At 38.6% G+C, this 24175-nt stretch overlaps 1 protein-coding gene across 5 annotated transcripts in view; it reads right to left on the bottom strand.

Annotated features, from left to right (window-relative positions):
* Positions 1-268: 268 nt before the first annotated feature.
* Positions 269-24175, bottom strand: part of LOC105475305 (solute carrier family 26 member 4) — a 55342-nt gene continuing 31435 nt past the window's right edge. For 3 of the 5 annotated variants that reach the window (XM_011730430.3, XM_071094687.1, XM_071094685.1), the window contains 11 exons: positions 23941-24018; positions 23705-23800; positions 22366-22472; positions 20288-20357; positions 18134-18226; positions 17100-17195; positions 16241-16471; positions 13930-13984; positions 8091-8236; positions 5661-5744; positions 270-2870 (listed from right to left, as the gene is read on the bottom strand). In XM_011730430.3, the coding sequence (XP_011728732.2) occupies positions 2847-2870; positions 5661-5744; positions 8091-8236; positions 13930-13984; positions 16241-16471; positions 17100-17195; positions 18134-18226; positions 20288-20357; positions 22366-22472; positions 23705-23800; positions 23941-24018 (1080 nt within the window). In that variant the 3' untranslated portion in view covers positions 270-2846. Of the gene's footprint in view, positions 2871-5660; positions 5745-8090; positions 8237-13929; positions 13985-16240; positions 16472-17099; positions 17196-18133; positions 18227-20287; positions 20358-22365; positions 22473-23704; positions 23801-23940; positions 24019-24175 lie in introns of all 5 variants that reach the window. The other 2 variants (XM_011730433.3, XM_071094686.1) reach the window with 2 other exon arrangements.

Here is a 24175-nt window from a genome sequence, read left to right on the forward strand (position 1 = left end):
TATGTGGTGCCAGAATGAAAAGTTTGCTAAAATAATAATAACCATTGCACAAAATAAACTGGAAATATTTGGATAAGAATTACAAGGTTTAACTGTGATATTTGTGAGTAATGTTGTTTATTGCACTGATAAATCTACGAAAAGAAATTACAGACAAATGGAAGTGGTGCTATAAAGAATACCTCATAATGATGACTGATAAGAGCAATGACAAACTTAGAATGAAGTATTTTATTATATTTTATTTATTTATTTATTTATTTATTTATTTATTTATTTATATTTAGAGACAGGGTCTTGCTGTGTTGCCCAGGCTGAGACTCTAACTCCTTGGCTCAAGGGATCCTTCCGCCTCAGGCTTCCAAGTAGCTGAGACTACAAGGGCATGTGCCACTGCTCCTGGCACATTCTTTATTATATTTAATAGTTTTGTTCAGAAAGGAGACGTCCAAGTAGTTTAAAAGACAACTTTACATTTATTTTTAAATGTGTGCAAATATTTTCAAGTGTGCATGATTTGATGTTGTAATTTATTAAAACTCATATACAATACTGAAATCTTACCCTATAGGTTAAAAATATAACAAAAGGCAACTTTAATTTCAAGTGAAATTTCCATTGATAATACAAAACTAAAAGTATGCTTACTATTCACAAAATACATAGAAGAGACAATATTCCCACAGTTTGCTTGGGAAACAAGTCACACTGTGGACTTACGTCATCACAAGTGAACCCAGAATTTACAACCTCTAGCCTTGTTGTAAAACCTAACTTTGGTATTTCCTTCAAAAAAGTGAGCAGTGCGTATTTCCTTTATTGCACAAAGGTATTCATTCATTTTCTGTAAGACTATTACATTCACTCTTTTATTTTTTATTTTATTTTATTTTTTTTTTTGACACAGTGTCTCACTCTGTTGCCCAGGCTGGAGTGCAGTGGCATGATCTCGGCTCACTGCAAGCTCCGCCTCCCAGGTTCACGCCATTCTCCTGCCTCAGCCTCCCGAGTAACTGGGACTACAGGCGCCCACCACCACGCCCGGCTAATTTCTTTTTTTGTATTTTTAGTAGAGACGGGGTTTTACCGTGTTAGCCAGGATGCTCTTGATCTCCTGACCTCGTGATCCACCTGCCTCGGCCTCCCAAAGTGCTGGGATTACAGACGTGAGCCACCGCGCCCGGCCTCCACTCACTCTTTAGAGAGATGATTTGTTGTCAATATAAGCAGGTAGTGCTTGAAAATGAGACAGCATTATAATCCTAGTTATGCTGTAACCAGATTTACAACCAGAATTCAGGATCAACCAATTTGTATGATCATTAATCATATTCTTTCAGAAATAGACACATTGTTTCTGGTTATATTTCAGAAGAAAAACAGAGAAGCCATTCTACCTTTGGGCAAGGGTGACTACAGGACTTGAGTGTGTATAAATTTTGGTAAATGCAGGGGTCCTGGAACCAATCCCTGGATTATACCAAGGGATGATGTAGTTTTCAATCAAGCAAGACATTCTCAATTGGGGACCTGGGTATTACTTTTCTCTAGAAATGAAGTACAAGTTCATTCACTCCAGTGTGATATATATGGAAAAGTCCCCAGGACCAAAGCTTGTGTTATATATAATACCTAGAAAATTGTTGGCACTCAGGAAAAAATAAATAAATAAAAAGAAAATATATAAAAACTTTTGGTCAAAAAAACCTGTATTTTCCAGTATGTACATTCCAAACGAATGTTTTTATATTGAGTTCATTTAGAATGCTTTGTCTTTAAAAATGCACTTTAAACATAGACTACTATAGACAGTTCAATTTTTAGAGTTTTTTTTTAAGTGGTCAGAGTTCAGTTAAATATTACTTACTTTACATACTGCTAGAATTTTTGAGAAAAAAATATAAACTCATTTTAATAATCATTATTATATAAGCACATCAAAAAATTTTTCACTCAAAATAACACTTTTTTGTCAGATTTTATGTAGATCATACCTATATATGCCTCCATGCAATGATCATTTCTATAGACTAAGATAATTAAAACTGAATTTTTAAACAAAATAATCTGTCATATATTTTTCTTTGATCTCAGTTGTGATCCATGATTATTATCATATCAAAAAATGACTTTTATAAACCATGAAAATGTCTTTATTATTTCATTTGTCTGCATCAATGTTTCAAAATACATTGGCCTGGTTCTGTAGCTTTTAGTTAAACCATTTCCAGGATCAAAGAGATCCTCAATTCTGGTTACATGTAATAACACTTCATTATTAGGTACTAAGCAAATTTGCATTTTTAAAACTCCAGCTTATTATCCAAAGTTATTTTCAAAGGCTTTTATTGATAAATGCATTAATAATTTTATTTCAGCATTTACTAAATGTGACCTTACATGGTGATCAGTGCAGCGCATGGATATCCAGGTTAGTCAAAAATTGATTTTTCTTTATGATTAATCATTCATGACTCACCTGACCACAGAAGCTGTTGGGTCAGCCCTCACTCTGACTGAACAGAGATATGCCAGTACCCATGTGAACATTATTAGCAAATCTGTGACATGGATCAGCAGCGTATCATAACACCAGCTTATCCTGGACGCTGCCAAATCGTCTGAATAATTCTCACCATTTTGCACATGTTAGGGGTAAGGTGTTTATTTTATAAATAAATCCTAGAAACAGTCTTAGTGCTTCTCTTTCAATGGCTTAATAGAAAAAAGAATGAGTGTTTCGAGTCTGAAGAAATAGTCAATGCAGAAAATGTTTGCATAGGAGGACGTTAGTGAGGAAGTTTTGTCTTGTGTTCCTTGCTCATAGAGACCTCCTGAGCCCACTTTCAGGATGCAAGTGTACGCATAGCCTGTGGAAGCAAGGGGAAAACAAAGTGTTGATACAACTGAATTCTCCTTAAGTCTGCATTATCTTTTTTATAAATATGTTTTTATAGTATTGGTTGCTTACTGTTACTCATCTTAGGTGTATAGCATCACAATAGAAATAGGGTAAAAACTTAGTTTTGTATTCATTATACTTTTTTTTTTTTTTTTTTTTGAGACTGACTCTCACTCACTGTTGCCCAGGCTGGAGTGCTGTGGCGCGATCTCAGCTCACTGCAACCTCCACCTCCCAGGTTCAAGCAATTCTACTGCCTCAGCCTCCCAAGTAGCTGGGATTACAGGTGCCCACCACCACGCCCAGCTAATTTTTTTTTTTTTTTTTTAGTAGAGATGGTGGTGGGGTTACCATGTTGGTCAGGCTGGTCTCAAACTCCTGACCTCAAGTGATCCATCTGCCTTGGCCTCCCAAAGTGTTGGGATTACAGGATTGAGCCACTGAGCCTGGCCTGTATTCCTCATACTTTAATTGGATTTAATTAAGAGCAATGATTACTGTTTATTGAGCACTTACTATGTACAAGGCACTGCTCTTGTTACTTTACATGTATCCTTTAATTTTCACAACTCTGTGGTATTATTACTACTTTCCATGAAGATACTAATATGAAGACAGGATAAGTAATTTGTCCTGGGGTGCACAGCTAGTAAGTAGCAGAATGAGGACTAGCACCCGGGTCTGTCTGGTTCTAAAGTCCATGCCCTTGAAACCATTGTGCTATATTGTTTCACCATCAATAGAAACCCTCCTTGAATTATTCTTTTATGTGGTAACCAATAAATATCCTAAATAAAGCAGTCTTAAGTTCTAAGTTTGACGAGTTTTTACTCAAACTAAGGCTGCCCTATATCCATAGAGTCATAAACTACAAGAGCTAAAAGGACTTCTCAGGTCAATAATGACTTTCCTGGGCTCACTAAACTAGTGGGCCAACATGCAGGTACTGTGATTTTCACTGCAGCAATGTATTTCCTCCACAAAAATCTCTGCCTGTCATCCTTACTGCCTGATTTCACTAAAGGGGGTTGGATGTTTTTCTTTGCAACATTTTTTCAAGACCGAGAAAAAGCCAGAGAAGGCAGGCTTATCAGATTTGATTATGACACCAGGTAGGGGATAGTAGGGTAGACAATATCCTGGATGATAGATTTAAAACACGAAACTGGCCAATGCGGTGGCTCATGCCTGTAATCCCAGCAATCTGGGAGGCCAAGGTGGGTGGATTACTTGAAGTCAGGAGTTCAAGACCAGCCTGGACAACATGGCAAAACCCTGTCTCTACTAAAAATAATTAAAAAAAAAAAATTAGCTGGGCATGGTGGCGAGCGCCTGTAATTCCAGCTACTTGGGAAGATGAGGCACACGTGAGAATCTCTCAAACCCAGAAGGGAGAGGTTGCAGTGAGCTGAGATTGTACCACTGCACTCCAGCCCAGGTGACAGAGTAATACTCAGTCACAAATAATAATAATAATAATAATACAAAATTATGTCAGTAAACAAGAACCAACAAGATGCAATCTAGCAGAAATAGGTGTAGTTCTGTATTAGGGTCAAAACTCAATTAAATAAATATAAGTAGGGAACTCTACTAGACCATAGTTTGTATGAAAATGCCCCAGTCTTTAGTTGGACCCGGCTCAATAGAAGCCAAAATTCTGATGTTGCTATTATGAAAGGAAACACATTTTTAAGCTATAGTAATAGAATATCTTGATGAGATCAAGGTAGGTCATGGTTGAAAAATCTCCATGCTGGCCTGACCACATTTAGGGTTTTGTGTCCCCATCGTGACCACAGAAGCATTGACTGCATGTTTGCAAGGAATAGAAGAAACAAGAGGAGTCTCAACTGGAAGACAGTCTGCTGGAGACATGAGAACTATTCTCAAATATTTGAAGGGCTGTTCAGTGGGAAGGTTTGTATTGCTAAGGAAGGTAGATCTCAATTCATTAGGTGGTTACTACAGAAAGGCCAAATTCAGTTTTGTAAGCACAAGTAACCTTTAGAGACTTCCAACCATGTAACAAACTCCCTTGAGAAGCCACTAGTGGCCAATGTCTGGAAATGCTCACCTAAAAGCTGAATGAACATTCATCAAGGATGGTGTAAGAAGGATTTCTGCATGGGCTAGAATGTTAGACTACTTGATTCTCAGAAATCTTTCAACTTTTTACAATTCTGTGATCTTCCTTCAGTGTTCACCTCTTACCCAGTGGTGAAGCTGCAAATTTTACTCAGATGCTACAAGTTCAGGCAAGTTTCCTAGGAATAGTCTGGTGTCACAAGAGCATCTGAAATATACAGAATCAGTCTAAGGTGGGGAGAGTATGTTTTTAAAGCTGTTATCAGTCATATGAAGGAAGGTCATAGGGTTTATGTTCCTCACATACTATTCCTGAGGCTTATAAAATTCCTGGCGTAGAATTTTCCTCTATTCATTATTTTCCTATCGCATGGCCTTCCATCTCTGGAAGAGCAGGATGCGGAGCTGTAGGCAGCAAATCAGGAGCAGTGTGTTGGCTCTTGCCGGTTGCTGATCATCCCCAAATACCTGGGACAAAAGCTCCCCAAGAACTTAACATCTTCAAGGGAGAATTCTTATTTTCTCTTCTTCCCTGCTATCAAGCCATCTTTTTTACATTTGGGAGAATTATGTTCCCTGACAGCTCTTAATCAGATATATTCACTATTTGTATTACTCTAATTATTCAAAATGTAATCCAAATATTTTCTTCAGAAGAAAATGATCATACCTCATCCTGGACATCAAGTTCTTCTTCAGTCAGCTCTGTTTCAATTAATTCAAGGGTATCTTTACAGTCTTGAATGAGGGTGATCTTGAAAAAGAGAACATAGGGTGGAAATAGAATAGCATCAACCCACCTGATGCTCCACTGAAAATGATTTGAAGCTTTCCTGGGGCTTCTCATCTATCTTTACATACTTCAGAATCCTCTTCAGCTGTCTTGTTCTTTTATATTTCCCAACTAAAGATTTTTGTATATCATTTTTTTGCACATTCATAGGTGAACTGGTATAGTTCTCCATTGTCTAAACTCCTTTTCAGCTGTCTTCCCTAACCTCTCGAGTGTATGCCTCTTAACAAGTCACCCCCTCTGCCTAAATGATTCAGCAGTCAACAGTGCATCTCTCAATGGCTAAGCTAAGAGCACTTAGCACAGCATTGAGTGTGCAATGAATGCCCATTGAAGAGCTTGTGACTGATGACAATGAACAGTCACAAATGGAATTGGATGGAAATTAATTCTATTGGAGATGAAAACCAATGTCTATGGACTAATTTGGTTATTCAGAAAAGTTCTACTTTTTAGAGGTGCATGTAATTTAATCTTCTACACAGAGGAAACCTACAATTTTGGCTTTGTGTTTTGCATGGAAAAGGACATTTTCAAAGCAACTCCAAATATATATCCAGGCTAAAATGACATTTTGAAATGCTACTTAGCTACTTTTCAACTCACAAGTAGCCCAATTCTCTTTGCTAGTATGAGAATGAATTAGAGGGTTAAGTTCCTGTGCAAATGGTATGACATAATGGGAAAGGTGGAGGCTAAGTCTAACTACAAGTTGTGTCCTGAGATAGTCCTGTGATGGTAAAATAAAGAGATAGGAAGAGGGTTGTGCCATTGCAGTCACAGTATCTGTGATACAGAGGGACTCTTCTTGAAGGAAAGTACCACAGGTGAGGTTTATCGTCATTCACCTACTTATCACATGTAAAGCTTTGTGCTAGACTCTGAGAAGACACAGAAATATGAGCCTCTTGATCTCACAGGCCACCAGGAATGTCCAACCCACTGTTTAGTGGACCAGTAAGTATATAATACAAGCATTCCATTATGCTTAGTCTATTTGTTCAGGGTCAAAAAAAATCCATCCCAGTCACTCACAATGCCTCCCGGATTGCAAACAAAATTGAGTCTAACCTAGTAGGTACATTCTTGGTTAGTGGTTTTTATGACATTCATGACCTAACATCTTAGTAAGAATGGGTATAAACAAATAAAATAACTGTTTTCATGTTGAGAAAGAACTTGATACCTTGGTTTCATTTTACTTTTAATTTGGGTCTCTTAAAGATACTTCATATGATCCTGCTTTCTTATCACCTATGGGTTAGAGAATTTTAAGTTGGATAGAAAAAGGTTTATGAATTTTCAATGTTAAACAGTTTTTTTTCTTTAGATTTGTAGCTTTACTCTTTTTTTTTTTCCATTTTTGTTTTTAAGATCCACAGCTTGGTAGTCAGGACTAGTATTTTACCAAGGAACACTAAATAGAACAATCTCTCCACTGCCAGTGCCTAAAAAGAATAATACAATATCGTTTCCTAAGTTGGTTTTCTTCAATCAACTGCCAATCTACAATAAGGATGTACTTATTCTATTTTTAGAAAAATGGGAAGCAATTTAAAATATCCACTATGACACTGGAATCATTATCGTTATTATATCTTGATAGGTATTTGCTTTAGTTTCCTAAGTTCACCATGAGAAATGAGATTCATGTACCACCAGGCGCACCATTAGGCCAAGCCCAACGAACCAGACCAGAATGCTCACCTCTTCTGGGTATTTGACAGAAAAACTAACAAAATAATATCCATAGGAAATCAGGGCATATTCTGGAGCCAGACGCACTACTGTTGTGCCACGAGGCCTCCCATCAGGGCCTATTCTATTTTGTAGGGAAAAAACCCTGGGCTTATTTGTGGCTTGATTTTTTAATTGCTTTTGCAAAGATCGCTTATGGCCTGATGGATCCTGTTTAAAGGCATTTATAATTCAAGGTTTTCCAGATTGCTGAAAATTTAAGTGGAATTTATGTGCACAAATCACAGATCACAGAAGATCAAAGATTCAATATTCTAAAAAGGCATTATAGCTAATGCCCACTTTTATTAATAAAACTACACATTGTAGAACTATTAAGTACTGGATACTACCAGGTAATTTCCTATAAACTATATTATTTAGTCTTCATATCTACCTAGCAAAGTTAATGTTTTTACTTCCATTTTACTGATGAAAAAACTGAGGCTCCAAGAAGTTATGTAGATAGCTTAAAATTCAACAGCTAGACTAGATTTGTGTAATGTTCGCCATTTATAGAAATCATGATAGTTTAGAAAAGATACATCTGTAGAAAGGTTGAATATTTACCGTTTCTAAAATGGAATCTTGACCCTCTTGGGATTTCACCTGGTTCTGTAGATAGAGTATAGCATCATGGACTGTCAAAAAGAATGTGTCCTTTCTAATGTTGTCGTCAAAGAACCCACATTGCTCCAGCTTTTCTATCACATAATCTTCAAAAGAAAGACACGATGTTTTGTTAGTTCCTAGGAAAAGAAATCTTTTGTTTGTTTTTGAGACAGAGTCTCATTCTATTGCCCAGGCTGGAGTGCAGTGGCACAATCATTGCTCACTGCAACCCCCACCTCCCAAGCTCAAGTGATTCCCCCCACCTCACCCTCCCAAGTAGCTAGGACTACAGGCACATCACATCATGCCCAGCTAAGAAAAGAAACTTTTAAGCATCAACCTATACTAAGTTTCTGTAGCTCTTCCTTTTATTTATTTATTTTTCTCGTATCCAAAATGTGACCCAGCTTTGAAATGACAGTTTCTTTTCCAGTAGCATATAGAATGGTTATTCCATAACTGGTCATAGTCAACCTTGGTGCACGATCATGTCACTTTGGCCAAGCCAGTGTATCCATCCTCCTACTGCTGTGGGCCAGGTTGCTAACGTTTCACAGCTGTGCCCTTCTCTGGAGACTTTCTCTTGCCCATTGGGAGCTGTGTCATCTAAAGAGGACTGGGCCTGTAATTCCAGCGCTTTGAGAGGCTGAGGAGGGTGGATCACTTTGAACCCAGGCATTCTGGGCAATATGGTGAAACCCCAGCTCTACAAAAAAAAAAAAAATACAAAAACTAGCCAGGTGTATATGCACCTATAGTCTCAGCTACTCAGGAGGCTGAGATGGCAGGATCACTTGAGCCCAGGAGTTTGAGGCTGCAGTGAGCCACGATTGCACCACTGCACTCCAACCTGGGTGACAGAGCAAGACCCTGTCTCAAATAAATAAGTAAATAAAGAGAATTGGGAGGTTTCATCCCCACACATGGCTGGCCTGCAGCCACTGACTGATTGATATTGGGGGAGAAAGCAGGTCCCCTTGTCTCAAGGAGGCATAACCTTCTGGTACTCTTCCTGTGGTGGTGCTCCCTGTGAAATCAGGAATCTATGCTGGACTTCAGAAACCATGTCTTTCACCAGCTTCTTCCCCTTCCCTATCCTGCTTCCCTCACTGCTTCATAAATTTCCTCAGGTGTGCTCTCAATAAATCATTTGTGCAAGAATCCCCATCTTGGGCTCTGCTGCTGGAGAATTCAACCTAAGCGTTAGCACTTTCCTACACACATACATTCATAAAGAGACAGACACAGAGACTCACACCCTTGAGAGTCCTCCTGTTGCAAGGAATCTAAGTAATCCCCACCTTTGCTCTCCTCATAACAATATCCCCCCATTGTCAATATCCACCCCACCCCCACCCACTGTCAAGACACACATTTCCATACATTACCAGCTCTATGGCACAAATTGGAAGTAGTATCTTTCTGGGTTTAAAAATGTTCTCAGAGTTTTTATGCTTTTTGTTTTATTTTTGTTTTTGTTTTTTAAATAATAATAAAGATGGGGTCTTACCATGTTGCTCAGGCTGGTCTCAAACTCCTGGCCTGAAGTGATCCTCTGACCTTTGCCTCCCAAAGTGCTGGGATTACAGATGTGAGCCGCCATGCCCGGCCTATTTATTTATTTAAATCTTAACTCTAGCTTGGCAATCGGAGGTTATTTAAAGGTTGTTTCTAAATATGGACTTAGGAAGGAAATCAAAACAAGGCAGAAAGGAACCAGTAGATAGGAAAGATGTGGGAAAAAATTTACAAGTATGAAGATACAAAGAAAATTGAAAAGAGAGTAATTTTTTCTTTTGTATAGGAGAGAACCTTATATGGTCAAAATGATAAGGAGAAAAGAAAAGTAAATCTTTGTCCTAAGGTACAATGCCAATTTTAAAAAAGGAAGTATAGGACAAAATGAAGGTTTAAGCAAGTTGTAGAAGGTTTGTAGTAGATAAATATCATGAAAAATTTTATGTGATTGAGTTAGCTAAAATTAGAAGGGAATCATTTATAAGTTTTATAAGCTCAATAAAAATTGAGCATTAATATTAAAGTACACTGATGGAAGGCTAAAGTTTTGGCCCATGTGTTGGAACAATAGAGTTTTCTCAGAGGATTGGTTTGCTCTTAATAGAAAATTGTGAGAGGATTTTCTTTATCTTCTAGGTAACTGGCCTAGAAAACAGGGATTTCATGTTTCATCAAGATAACTCTTCTTGTGCTTTGTGCCTTTGAACTCTTTTGTCACTTTGGTTTTATTTCATAGTGACCTATGATCCTATTTTGATCAAATGTTTTAAACCTTCGGTGTTTGACAAACTTCTCAAAAATCAAAATTAAGTTTTTTTGACCTTGAACTAACTTTGGGATGTTCCAGAGGACCCTGGAATTTCTTAAAGAATCTGTAAAGGAGAGATGTTAAACCAAGTGGCCTTATGTTAAATTATATGAGAAGCACTGTTAAAATAAGAAATGATGTTTAACCTTCTTTGAGCTGTATTTATATAGATATAGTATTAATATGTTCCAAAATTATATAACATTCCTAGAAATGTGATATGTCTTGGTATAAATGCTACCAGTCATAATTTTGGTTATTTTAAATTGTTGTGTGCCACAGAAATAACCAAATATCCTTGTCAACTGGGTAACTCACTGGGTAACTCAGATCTTTAAATATAGCCACTTTCAGTCTTGTTGTCCACAGTTAATTGTTTTGTTCTGATACTTTTTCTGAAAGCTCTTTGTAAGCCATTGTAATTCTAAAATGCTGTGACTTCAAAGAGTCATATGGGAAGAATGAAAAGGACTCTGACAAATACAAGTTTCTAATAACTTTGAATTCATACCATTCGATGGAATTAAACTGCCAGCCAAGATCAAACAGAGCAAGAATTAATTACATGAGACTGAATGAACTGATGAAGAAGAATTACGGGTTTTATAGCTTTTTTTATTTGAAACATTGCTGGTTTTTTTAATATTTGTTTTCAAGATTTAAAGAAAATTTTTCTTTAAAGCTATCTGTAGTTTAAAGCCACTTGGTTAAGCATACTTTTTTTTTTTTTTTTTTTTTTTTTTGAGACAGGGTCTCACTCTGTCACCCAGGTTGGAGTGCAGTGACATCATCTGGGCTCACTGCAACCACCGCTTCCCCAGCTCAAGTGATTCTCAGCCTCAGCCTCCATGCCCAGCTAATTTTTTGTATTTTTTGTAGTAACGGGGTTTTGCCATGTTGCCAGGCTGGTCTCGAACTCTGAGCTCAAGGCAATCACCCACCTTTTCCTCCCAAAGTGCTGGGATTACAGATGTGAGCCACAGCACCCAGCCTAGTTAAGCATACTTTCATAAACAAAAATTGAAACATTTGCTTTTCCTCTCTACCTGATCCTTCCAGAATTTGGAAACTCTTTGTGAGTATTCTTATTTTTCTGGCAATATGATTATTTACATAAAAGTTCAATAAGAATCTGTTCTTTTAAATAGAATACAATTGGAAAACATTGGTTATATTATCAAGGCTTTGACTAGAATATCATATTTGAAAATGTGCACAGAATTCCTGGCTTCAAGGGCTCCTAGCCTTACAGTGAGTGAATAAAAAGTTGTTGCTTCCTGGGAGGCCCAGGAACTTCAAGATATTAGATACATCAGGCAAAGTCTAATGTCTGCCTTGGTTTAACTTCATAGCATCAAGAAGTTTTAAAAAGTCCAATCTGAGATTCCTTGTCAAAATTTCCGGCAAAGCAATTATTTTTTGGAGACGTGGTCTCACTGTGTTGCCCAGGCTATAGTGCAGTGGCTATTCACAGGCACAATCATAGTGCACTGAAGCCTTGAATTCCTGGGCTCAGGCAATCCTCTCACCTCAGACTCTCAAATAGCTGGGATTGCAGGCATGCAACACCTCACCTGGCTTGGCAAAGTAAATTTAAAATGAGTCACCTATGTAGTTATTCTTGCTGCACTGTGTAAATAATCAATCAGACCAAGTTTGAGACTAAACTTATTTTGTAAACAAATTGGTCTACCATGATTGTCTTTGATAGAAATGGAGGTGACTATAGAAAGAAAAACATATGGTTCAAAAGAAAAGCATAGTAAAACTGTTCTTAGACTGTAGCCCTGTTCAATGTTTATGAGTGTTTATTGTCTACCTGTAGACTGAACTGGATTCTTAATTCTTTTAGCTTTCACTAATATCTGGCTATAACACTCCAATGAAGACCAAGAAGTACTCAATTCCTGAAGCTCTGTAAGTTGAAGCTGAACAACTCAGCATACATTTCAAGAGGTGACTCTCATGCTTACACTGTGGGCCACAGAGAGAGTTCACCAGAATGCTGGATGCCACAACTAGAGACAATAAAACTACAAACCAAAACGAGAAGTCGCCAACTTCATGCTGTAGACAGCTCCAAGACTGTCAGAACAAGACTCCCTATCATAAGATTCTTATCCCTTTTAATTTTCCCTTACTTTTGCCTACCTCTTTCACTTGGCAGGATAGTGCTGTAGTTAAAATTTCACAATCAGTAGCTTCTTTGGGTAACTTACACTTTCTGCTTTAATTTAAACCAGTCATGGAATGCTAGATTACCTGCTAACTCAACAAGGAAGCATCTGTGCAGTTGGTGACACTTCTTGTTGCACATATATAAATACATCAGGTAACTTGGTTAAAACAGGTAGACTCCTTGTCAGGCTATTCAATTTTAGTTGGTTTGGTTCATGGGAACCCTGGCTAAGGAGCATACTATAAACCCTTGGTGTTATCATCCCAATAGTCATAATAGCAGGTACGTTATACCCTCTCAAAGTTTTAAATGTTTCCACATAGCCACCTGTCAGACATCAAATGGTTTCCCTCTGAAACAACAAAAACTCAGAGAAATGCATGATAATGAGGAGGGCACCATAAGCTATACATGACCTCCTGAGACCAGAAACCCAAAATAATGGTAACAGGGTAGCACTGATCTCCTGCATTTTGTTCACTCTTACCTAGGTGAGAACCTGATCAAACGGGGGGAAATCATCAAATAAAAATGGTGAAGGCCGTTGTCTTAGTCCCCTTGAGTTTTGCCCTCCCAGAGCTTTGCAGCTTCTAGTAGCCAGAATGAAGGAGTAGAGCAGCCTTCGGTGGCTCAAGCAGCTGTGCCCATCCTGCAGTCATGCAAGACACAGGCACATAGTAAAATAAAAAATAAAAATAAAAGGCCATTGTTTTAGACTAAGCTCCTGCACTAGGCCCCAACAGACAAGACTAAAAATCAAAATGGAGTCACTCATGCTAAAGTTTCAAGTTATGCAACCTAAACTAAATTGTTATCTGACCTTTGAAGAAATCAGGAGAGAGGGGTAAGAGCAAATTTCCCAAAACAGCCAGTTTAAATTTCCAGTTGGCATAATAAAGCTTTCTCTGCAATAAACCTCATACAAAAAAGTATCCTGCCATGACCTCATGTTAACTAATCCATTATTTTCCTATTGTTCTGTCTCACTGTCTCTGACTTGCAAGAAAAGTAACTTTGAATGGACTAATATACTCTTTGTCGTTTGCTTTTGCTGTCTTTGGCCTTTTCTGTCTATGAAACCGACCTCTTCCGCTTAGTTCCTTGGAACACTTATTCTGTGTTCCAGAATATGGAATGAAGCATTGCCAGATTCTAGAATTGCAAATAAATGCAATTGAGATCTTTAAAAGAAAAAAAAAAGGGCCTTTAGACATAATGTGCCCACAGTCCCAGGTAGGAGAAAGGGCTTAGGGGAAAGTCTTACAGGTAGATATGTAGATATATGTATTTACCTTGAAGTGATGCAAAATACACATTCACATCAATTCTTTGGAATTCTTTGACAATCTAAAAATAAAAAAGGAGAGTTTGTAACAATTAATAACCTTATCTGCCCATAATTCAGTAGCATTCAGTTACTTGCTCAGGAGAAACATCATTACTTCCATGGTTAATCAGGACTTTAAGGAAAGGTTATTATTGCAAAACCATGGAGGTTTTCAACCTACAGTAATGGTATAATTAGGATTAGATCTCAAGAGATGGCAACATCCAGCACTCAATAGCACAGCACCTGATAGCATGGAGGTGCTAAATAAATATTTGTGGAAAGAAGAGAGTACAGGAGGCTTCGTAATATAGGCCCTGCTGATTGGAGAAGAGATATGGGTGTGGCTATGCTCATCGGGTTCAAAATGTTACAATTGACCTAAAAGTCAAGGCCTCTACTTTGAATGTCAGTGACCTGACTGTGATTTCATGCTACAGCTTTACAAGGTGTTACTCATTGGGAGAAACTGGGTAAGGGGTACATAGGATCTAAATATTATTCCTTAAAACTACATGTGAATTTACAATTATGTTAAAATAAACATTTAATTTTAAAAAGTCAAGACACAAGACCCTTGGTCAATAACAAAAGAGAATTTGAGAATTATGGAGGAACACAAATTAAGACCTCTGTTCAAGTATAAAGTTTGGAGTCTTCTTTAGCTATCATAATATTTGAAAGTAAATATTTGTTGTGTGGGAAATATTCTGGCATTAAATATGTTAAGACTCTCCCCAAAAGTAATTCATTAAACTCTCTGGCCAATACAATCTACAATGGATCTCAGCCAATGCTTAGAGTGAAATGTACAACAAAGAACAAGAGTGTTTTCAAATGAGCTAATAACAAAATCTGCTAAGAGAACTAGAACAGAATCTGTCAGCATATTCTCATACTCTTTTGCCAAGCACAATCACTTCTCTACCTTACCTACCTAGTACACACATCCTGGAATCATTTCCTCCCCTTACAGAGGTAGCATAGAAGCCCTAGCTAAGCTGAACCTCAGTTAGGAGTCAGCTTCATATTATTACATCTGATCGTTGGTGTCTTGACCTGCTTACTTTTCTGCCTGACCCTCTTGATACCTACCTGAAGCTTCACCTAAACTTGATGCTTCGGGTGATGTTCTATTCATCTTCCTTGGAGCACTTACTACAGTTGTTATTTAGAAGATGACTTAATGTTTGCCTTCTCCTCCAGACTGCTAAGTCCCACGTAGGTAGAAACTGTGTCTACTTCATCACTAGTCTCTTGTGCCTGGCAGAGTGCTTAGCACACATTAGGCATTTCACATCTATTTGTTGAAAGAATTAATGATCTTCAGCTTGCATAACTGGTTTCTGATATCATTATTGTTTCTATCCTGCATACTTCTCAACTCTTTGACTTTCGAGATGCCTGACCTGCTTGCTTCCTACTCTAACCTCTTAATAATGCCTGGTTTTTCCAGTCCTACCATATACCTGGTATTCCTTATCCTGTTGCTGTTAACATAACAAATAGAAATGTAATACTTAACAAACTTTTGCCATTTTTTCTTCTTTTCATATTCCATGTGCTGTACATTCTCAGAAAGATAAAACATAATAAATGTGAATTAATTTGCTGGGGAGTATCTTTGAATCAGATATATATATATATATATATATATATATATATATATATATATATATATTTTGAAACGAGTCTCACTGTCACCTAGGCTGGAGTGCAGTGGCACAATCTTAGTTGCAACCTCTGCCTCCCGGGTTCAAGCGATTCTCCTGCCACAGCCTCCTAGCAGCTGGGACTTTGTATTTTTGGTAGAGACGGGGTTTCACGATATTGGCCAGGCTGGTCTCGAACTCCTGACCTCATGATCAACCTGCCTCAGCCTCCCGAAGTGCTAGGTTACAGGCGTGAGCCACCACGCCCGGCCTGAATCAGATACTCTTCTAAACACCTTATATCTATTAGCGTATTTAATCCTTGTAACAACTTATGAAGGTAGATACCATCATTACCTCCATATTACAGATGAAGAAACTGAGATATAGACAGATTAAGCAACTTGCCCAGGGTCGTACTGCTAGTAAGTGGTGAAGCCAGTATCTACCCCAGGTAGTCTGGTTCCAGAGGCTATGCTTTAAAATATTACACTTTTTTACAAAAGCATTCACCTAGAAAAACTACAAAGCCCATGTATTTGCCCTGTTGCAATACTGGACAACCCACATCATTTTACTATTGCCAAAGCTCCGAATGTATAATTCAGGAAACCAGAACCTTACCACCCTCAGTGACCTCACTCCAACAACGTCCAGGAAAGATATAGCTCCACAGTCAAGCACGAGGCTATGGATGGGCACTTTGGGAACGTTCACTTTGACTGGAAGCTCAGAGTTCCAATCCACTTGAATCTCTATTTCTTTGGTTGGGGTATCAAGTTCCTCCGGATCTTCAATATCTTCATCAGGCTCAAAAGCATTATTTGTTGAACCAGCATCACTTATGATGCCATTCTAAACAAAGAAAACACTGTCAACTTAATTGTGAAAGATTTGAAATGTCTTTCAACCATTCATATCAAATTATCCAAAACTCCTACACACTGTTCCTTGGTAAGCAAAACATCAAGGAGATGAATTCTTAAGGATGAGTTTCACCTCAGCCCAAACTTTGATGTTGTCTAGGAAGAAAACTGGGAGAACAGAGGAGCCAAGAAACTTGTTTTCTGGAAGACTGTGGAACTTTGCCAAGAAATACACTGGCCAGAGAGTCTGAGTAAAAGTTAATAGCTCCAAAAGTCTATGGACTTACTGCCTTCTCTGGTGGGTAGTTTTCTGGCACTGAATTTGCACTTATTTTGTTCCTTTCAGTAAAAATAAAGTATAAAAAATAATGCAGACGTTCTTCATGGTGGGGGAAAAAAATCGCATCCTGTGTTTCCAGGCAGCGCTGCTGATTTTATTTCATTCCCTTCTACTCCCTCTTGCCTATAAGAATAGCTCAGTTGTTCTTTGACACATACATGTCATTTGTTCGTTCACATCTGGATACTAAAGGGGATATATTTAATTTTAGACCATCTAACTGCTCTCATCAGGGAAAGGAAAGAATTTAAGGGGGAAAAGAAAGATGTTGTCTCACCTTTGTTGCTCTTAATTGTCCATTTTTTATGAGTTTCTGTATTTTCCTCAGTGCTTTCAGCCTCTTATTATATACTCTAATGGCATCAAATCCAACCTTTGGAAATAAATGTCAAGTTACTTAAAATGCCTGGCACCTAAAGCTTGTTAATGGCCACTGTTATCTGTTATCTGGAAAGGCTATTTCTCAAAGGGTATAATTCCTTGAGATATCCTGCCAAAACAGAAATTGTAAGGTCTGGTGGAGTAGATCTCTGTCTACTCCCAGGCTACCCTACTCCTACCCAGAAGCTCAGGGAAGACAGTAGTATATTAAAGGCACCAAGACAGTAAAAGACAAAACAGGGAAAAAAAAAAAAAATCCCCACCAAATGCCCTCTTTAGCTATAAGTCTGGGTTTTCCAAATTCCCTTGGTATCACAGAGCCCTTTTGTTATTGCAAAATCTGTGAACATTCCTCTGAATCAGTTTGCCCTGGAACTCACTTAGAAAAACACTGATTTAGAGGCAAACTCCAAGTTCAAAGCATAGCATGGCATTCAGTACCAGAATTTTCTACTTATTTATTCCAATAGTATTTTTTACTTTTTGCTGCAACAGGGCAACCCTACCTCCGATATCTGTTTCCACTGTCTCTCAGCTCACATAGTTCTCAAACAATTGACATGATTTCTTTCCTTCCGCCAACTGCTGCACAAAGCCTGTTAGTCCAACTAACCTGGATCTCTTCCTTCCATGAACTCTCAACTGTCTATACTACTTATTTGGAACTTACTCAAATTCTGCCTAGAAACATCTCTAATGTTTTTGTCTGGCATAGTTATTACTACCTGGATTTTAACATATGTATTTTTTAATCCCCAAATAGACTCTACATTATTTGAAGGCAAGGATGTTATATTTTAATTCTTATTGCCCTACACAAAGGCAAGAGGGTCTAGGGCCTATTCCTGGTTGGAGCCCTATAAATACTTGTAGAATGAATGAAGTCTCAAAAGAGGTTAGAAAACAAATTTCTAGTGATAAAATACTTACTGTGGACTTGATACATTTTTTAAAACCATCAACATTGCCATAGAAAATAGGACTGGAAAATCTAAGAATCTTCACTCCTTGAGGTTCTTCAATCTGGCATTAAAAGAAATTGTCTGAGGTTAAATAATTTCAAGCCTCAAGTATTTAATTACATTTCTGGCTATTTAGCAAGGAGCCAGGTCACAGTTGCTCAGAGGAGCTGGGTAGCAGCACTCAACTTTTCTTTTCTTTCTTTCTTTCTTTCTTTCTTTCTTTCTTTCTTTCTTTCTTTCTTTCTTTCTTTCTTTCTTTCTTTCTTTCTTTCTTTCTTTCTGTTTGTTTTTGAGATGGAGTTTCGCTTTGTTGCCCAGGCTGATGTACAGTGGCACAATCTCGGCTCACTGCAACCTCCACCTCCTGGGTTCAAGTGATTCTCCTGCCTCAGCCTCCTGAGTAGTTGGGATTACAGGTGCTGCCACCACGCCCCCCTAATTTTTCCATTTTTAGTAGAGACAGAGTTTCACCACATTGGCCAGGCTGGTCTCAAACTCCTGACCTCAAGTGATTTGCCCGCCTCAGCCTCCCAAAGTGCTGGGATTACAGGAGTGAGCCACTGTGCAAGGCCTCTTCAACTTTTCCTGAATAGGGAGGCAACCTAGGAGGCAGCAGGTTACAAAAACTTTTGGACTTCTACAGTCTCATAAAAGGTCAAAGTTAGAAAGGGCCTTAGAAAGCAATTTATTCAACCCTTTGATTTCCAGATGAAGAAACTGAGGCTTAGAACACTGCCATGATTTGCCTGAAGTTCATACCACTGACTCTCCTGATTTTGCTAACGTTCTTTAAAAGCAGCAAAGAAAAAAAAGCAAAATCAAGGGGATTTGTGGAACTGAGGCCTATGATATCATCTGCTGTTCTCATCCTGACATACAATGGCCACACCCAAAATATAACCCATGAATCATAGAATCATAGACTTTCTGGTCTTCAGGAATCAGCAATTTTAGTCTAGCAACTTCAGATGAGAAAACTGAGGTCCTGAGACGCTGAATGACTTGGGCAAAGTCTCACCAAGATGGAGCCTAGAAGTCAGAATTCCCTAACTCAGCTTAGAGCTCCCTGCCCCAAAGCCAAAAACATCTCTAAATCATTTTAACTCTTAATGGCATTTGGCTCAACATAACGTAAAGATCGCGGAAATAAATTAAGTAGCAGCTACTGAAATCCCAGGTTCAATGTCCAACATTTTTTTAATGTTAAGGTAAAATTAGACTACAACTTCGCAGGGTTCACATTATTATTATTATTATTTGCTAAATTTGTATTTTCTTAATTTACTTTCTCTGCTTTTTTATCTTTGTTTCCTCTAGTCATCACTAAGCAATTTTATTTGCAGCTGACACAAGTCAATCAATGGGATGTTTAATTTCTTTGTTTTTCATTTCTTGTGTCATATATTATTTCTTCTAATTCCAGAGATAAAGCAAAGTATCAAATAATAAGGTCTTGGTCATAGAGAACTTGATAATCTCTTGTTAGAACTGAATAAAGAAAATCTTACAGAAGATAAGAATTATATACCAGATAAATACAATTTTGGATGAACGTCTAGAAATTGCCTATTATTTTTAAATTCCTCTTACAATGGTTTTATATTAAAATGACATTCAGCTGGCCAGGCGCGGTGGCTCACGCCTGTAATCCCAACACTTTGGGAGGCCAAGACCAGCAAATCACTTGAGTTCAGGAGTTTGAGACCAGCCTGGGCAACATGGTGAAACCCTGTCTCTACTAAAAATACAAAAATTAGCCAGGCATGGTGGCACCTGCCTGTAATCCCAGTCACTAGGGAGGCTGAGACAAGAGAATCACTTGAACCCAGGAGGCAGAGAGTGCAGTGAGCTGAGATCATGCTGCTGCACTACAGCCTGGGTGAAGAGACTCCATCTAAAAAGAAAAAGAAAAAAAAAAGACATTCAGCTAGCATGGATAAAATTCATATGACATGGGTGTCAGAAGGTGCATTGGATCAAAAGTTTTCATGGCACCCCCTGTGGACTAACGGACTTTCCCAATAGGTATTTCTCCCTTTGGCTACCTTGTACATAAAACAGAGCTGCTGAAATTTCAGGCTAGTAAATCCAAGTCCAGCAAATGTCTCACAATGGTACTTACGTTTTTGTAATTCTTGGTACTTTTGTAGATATCTGTGCTGGGAATGCTTCCAAGGCCATTCCAAGAAGGACTAGAAGAAAAAATATCAAGGTCAAGATTTTTTGGAACAGCCATATTTTGGAATAAAAAGTTAAAAACAACAGCTACTAAAGAGCCCATCATTCTGGTGTTTTGGACTCTGTCTTTATTGCAGATGACATTTTCCTGTAGCTAACTCTGAAATGAACAGCTGGTGTTTGTGTGGAATCGGCAGGGGAGGGGAGAAACTGTGCCTCTCTTCTGATGGCTGAGAGAAATAATGAGCATCATACTTGCACGTGCACAACACGTTATAGGATAAGCAAAGAGCTTTCACACATGTGAAATCTTATTTAAGCCCTGCCATAACCCTGAAAGGTCATCAGTATTATCCTGATTTTTATTGTTAAGTAAACTTCTTAAGAGAAGTAAGAAAAGGCCTGGAGGCAAAGGGCAGCAGAGTCTCTGTCTTTAACCCCTTGGTCTTGCAGTGCCTGGCACTTCTTTGTGACTTAGTCATTTTTTATAGAAATAGGAGACTGGGAAGACCAGAAATAAGTCCTTCCAGTCAACCAGACTATTGATTTCCTGTTCCTGATGCAATCAGATAAATTCCGTGATTCTTCATGTGTGACTAGAGACATGCTCAATACAATTCCTGAAGAAAGAGTATCTGTTTAGTGTACTTTCAGCATTGTGCTCTCTGGATCAGCATGATAATTACTGGAAATTAAATACTGTGGAGGATACTGCTTTTTGTTGGCTAAAAGCCTAGATACCAAACTAGCAGCTAAAATGTGCCACCAGTTTTACCTTGGCTTGCAGGGTTGTGCTGATTTTTAACTTAAAAGTTCGTAAGCTAATCTCTCTCTGTAAAACCCTTCTTTTCCAACCACATCCACCCAAGAAAAAATAGATACTGAGGCGTATACAGCATGAGAGACAGCATCTTCTAAGGAGAGTTTCTGAGACGTGTCCTCGCAGCAAATTGGGCACTTTGGGAGCCTGCAAACCTTCTCGGGCCCTTGGGCAATCATTTAGGGTGCTGAGGTAGAAAACACAAGCCTTTTGGGTAGGCACCAATACGCCAAGGTAGGGAAGGAGGGCAGGAAGGAGAACTGGCTGGTGGAACAGGAGAGGTGAGCTGATGCTAAGCTGAAGACACCTATCCTGATGTTTTTCCAGGTGTCTTCTTCTTTCATGGCCCAAGCATAGGCAGAGCAGGGGCCAGAAGTCTGAAAAGATGATGGACACCTTGAGGAGGGAGAGAGAGACTCTGTTCCCCTCTAGGCCCAGGAGAGCACTTAACTAATGCCTCTCTAGAATAAAAACAAAACCAACCAAAAAACCACCTACAGGCTCCTCACCTTCCCTCACAGGATGTTTTCCATTATTTAAATCATGTCTTTGCTGCCTTCACTCTGCATATGAGCTAATTGTTTCCTTCACATAATCGTGCGGTTTATTGGTTATATGCCTTATTGGTTATACGACAGGGTTGATTGAATTTTGGCTGTCATCAGCTATTTTAAAGTCCTCCTGTTCTGGGTTATGTAACTTTTGGTTACTAGCTTTAAAAAAAGAAAATGAACTATAATATATAGCAGCTGTCTTGTCCCAAGCCTGTGCCCAGCGCCTTGCATTCCTCATCTCATTTAAAGAAGTAATACAAAGCCACCTCAGCCTTCGGCTAAACTATGTACCTTTCACTCTTACCACAACTAAATGGAGAGCACAGCAGTGGAGGACATGACTAGGCACATAGGTTCAAATCTTAGCTCTGCCACCTACTAGCTGTGTGATCTTAGGGATGCTTCTTAGCCTTTCTGAATTTCTCTTTTCTCACCTGTAGAATGAGACGAGACTAATCAAACCTATTCAGAGGCTATTTTTGAAGATTAAGTATGTCTGTAAAACACTGTGTGCTTAATGCATAGAAGTACTCAATATACAGTAACTATAATGAAAGAAAGTGGCTTCACTACATTTATCAAAATGGTATAAGAAAGCTCAGAGTGTGTTTTTCTGTTTATAGGAAATCTGGGTTTTACGTTACTCACAACTGAACTCTCAGGACCACAGTCAATAGTCCAAATACAAGGCCAGCTAGTAAACCAAGATCCAGCCCCAGAATGATGGACACTATACACGTAAACACCCAGATAACCTATGGAAAAAATAGAAATGAAAATAATTATATTAATGTATCAGGTACCATCATGTGATAACTACCTATAAAAATAAGATCAATTATCCACAAACAAATTACAGTTGTTTTTTTTTTCTTTTGAGACAGGGTCACACTCTGTTGCCCAGGCTAGAGTACAATGTCACCATCATAGCTCACTGCAGCCTCCATCTTCTGGGCTCAAGTGATCCTCCTGCCTCACCCTCCCAAGTAGCTGGGACTACCCACAGCTACATACCACCACACCTGGCTAACTTTTAATTTTTTATTTGTAGTAGAGACAAGGTCTCACTGTGTTACCCAGGCTGGTCTCAAATTCCTGAGCTCAAGTGACCCTTCTGCCTACCAAAGTGCCGGGATTACAGGCGTGAGCCACTGTGCCTGCCCAAATCACAGCTTTTTAAAAATATTGTGACTTCATTCATTTTATATTTAAGTGGCTGTAGAAACTGGGCTTCTCAATTAAGACCAACTGTCCCATTTTATTTATTTCTAACCTTTTGAATAGCTAATATATTTGCATGGTTCAGAAGGGAATTATTAAAAAGGGGAAAACTCTCGCTCACAACCCTCCCCCTTCTCCACCCATTCCCAACTTCCCTCCCTCCTTGTATCCACTTTTATTTCTGCCTGTGTCTGTGCTTTTCCCCAGCATTTCTATTCTGGTCTCTTTTTCACTTAACGATTTGTCTTGGAAAATTTTCCATATCAGTATGTAGGAAGTCTTCTCATTCTTTTTATGGTTTAAATTAGAGAGGAACTCTGAAGGATTTAACTTCTGATTTTTAGTTTCTCAGAATAGTTGTGAAGGTTATGTTAGTCAGAGTTAAAGTCAGCATGGGTTTTTACATTTCGTATTTTGTTTTTGCATTGTTTTATATGTTGTTTGTCCTTCTAAACTAGGGCATTTAAACATTTTTTTTTTTTTTTTTTTTTTTTGCTTTTTGCGTTTAGAAGGCCAAAGGTGTATGAATGAGCCTCATATGGGATTCTTGCTGGAAATTGACCTTCCCAGAGATACAGGATCTTCACAAAGTGCAGTTCACATGGAAGACTTCATGGCTTTGATTTATCCACACAATTCTAATTTCTCCTCTGGAGTTCCCAAAGTGCGAGTGAGACTTAGGGGATAGGGGGAATATAGTGATATGGCAGGAAGCATATAAGAACCAAATCTTATTTCAGATAAAAAGGGATGGTAGGTGACTTACAGCATCAATCTTATTCTGCCTCCACAGACGAGGAATGTCACACACCTGCATAAACATCCCTTTCAGGTTGGCAATCACAACAGCTGCTAAGACCGACTGCCAAGAGAGACAGAGAAGGCTGTGTTATTCAGGGAATGGTTTTCCATGTGATGATTGTTAAATCTCCTCTTATTTATCTGGTAGCAGAGTAGTGAAGGGAAATTACGCAATCGGTATGCCGAGAAGCAGGGTTATACCTTCTGCAAGGGTTCCAGAAGCTTCCCCAGGGCAAGAATAGCGATCATCACAATCCCAGCAGAGATGATGCCAGCAACCTGGAAGACACACACCTCCCATGAAAAGGATTCGTTCTTCTCCCTTGTGTCTTCCAGCTCACTGAATGTGTGTATGAGACAGCCTGTTCACAGACACACTTCATACTTCCCTGCCTCCCCCTTCTGCTCAATACTGGAGAGAAAAGTGAGAGTTATT

This window comes from Macaca nemestrina, chromosome 4, assembly GCF_043159975.1.
Source record: "Macaca nemestrina isolate mMacNem1 chromosome 4, mMacNem.hap1, whole genome shotgun sequence".
NCBI classification, from domain to species: Eukaryota; Metazoa; Chordata; class Mammalia; order Primates; family Cercopithecidae; genus Macaca; species Macaca nemestrina.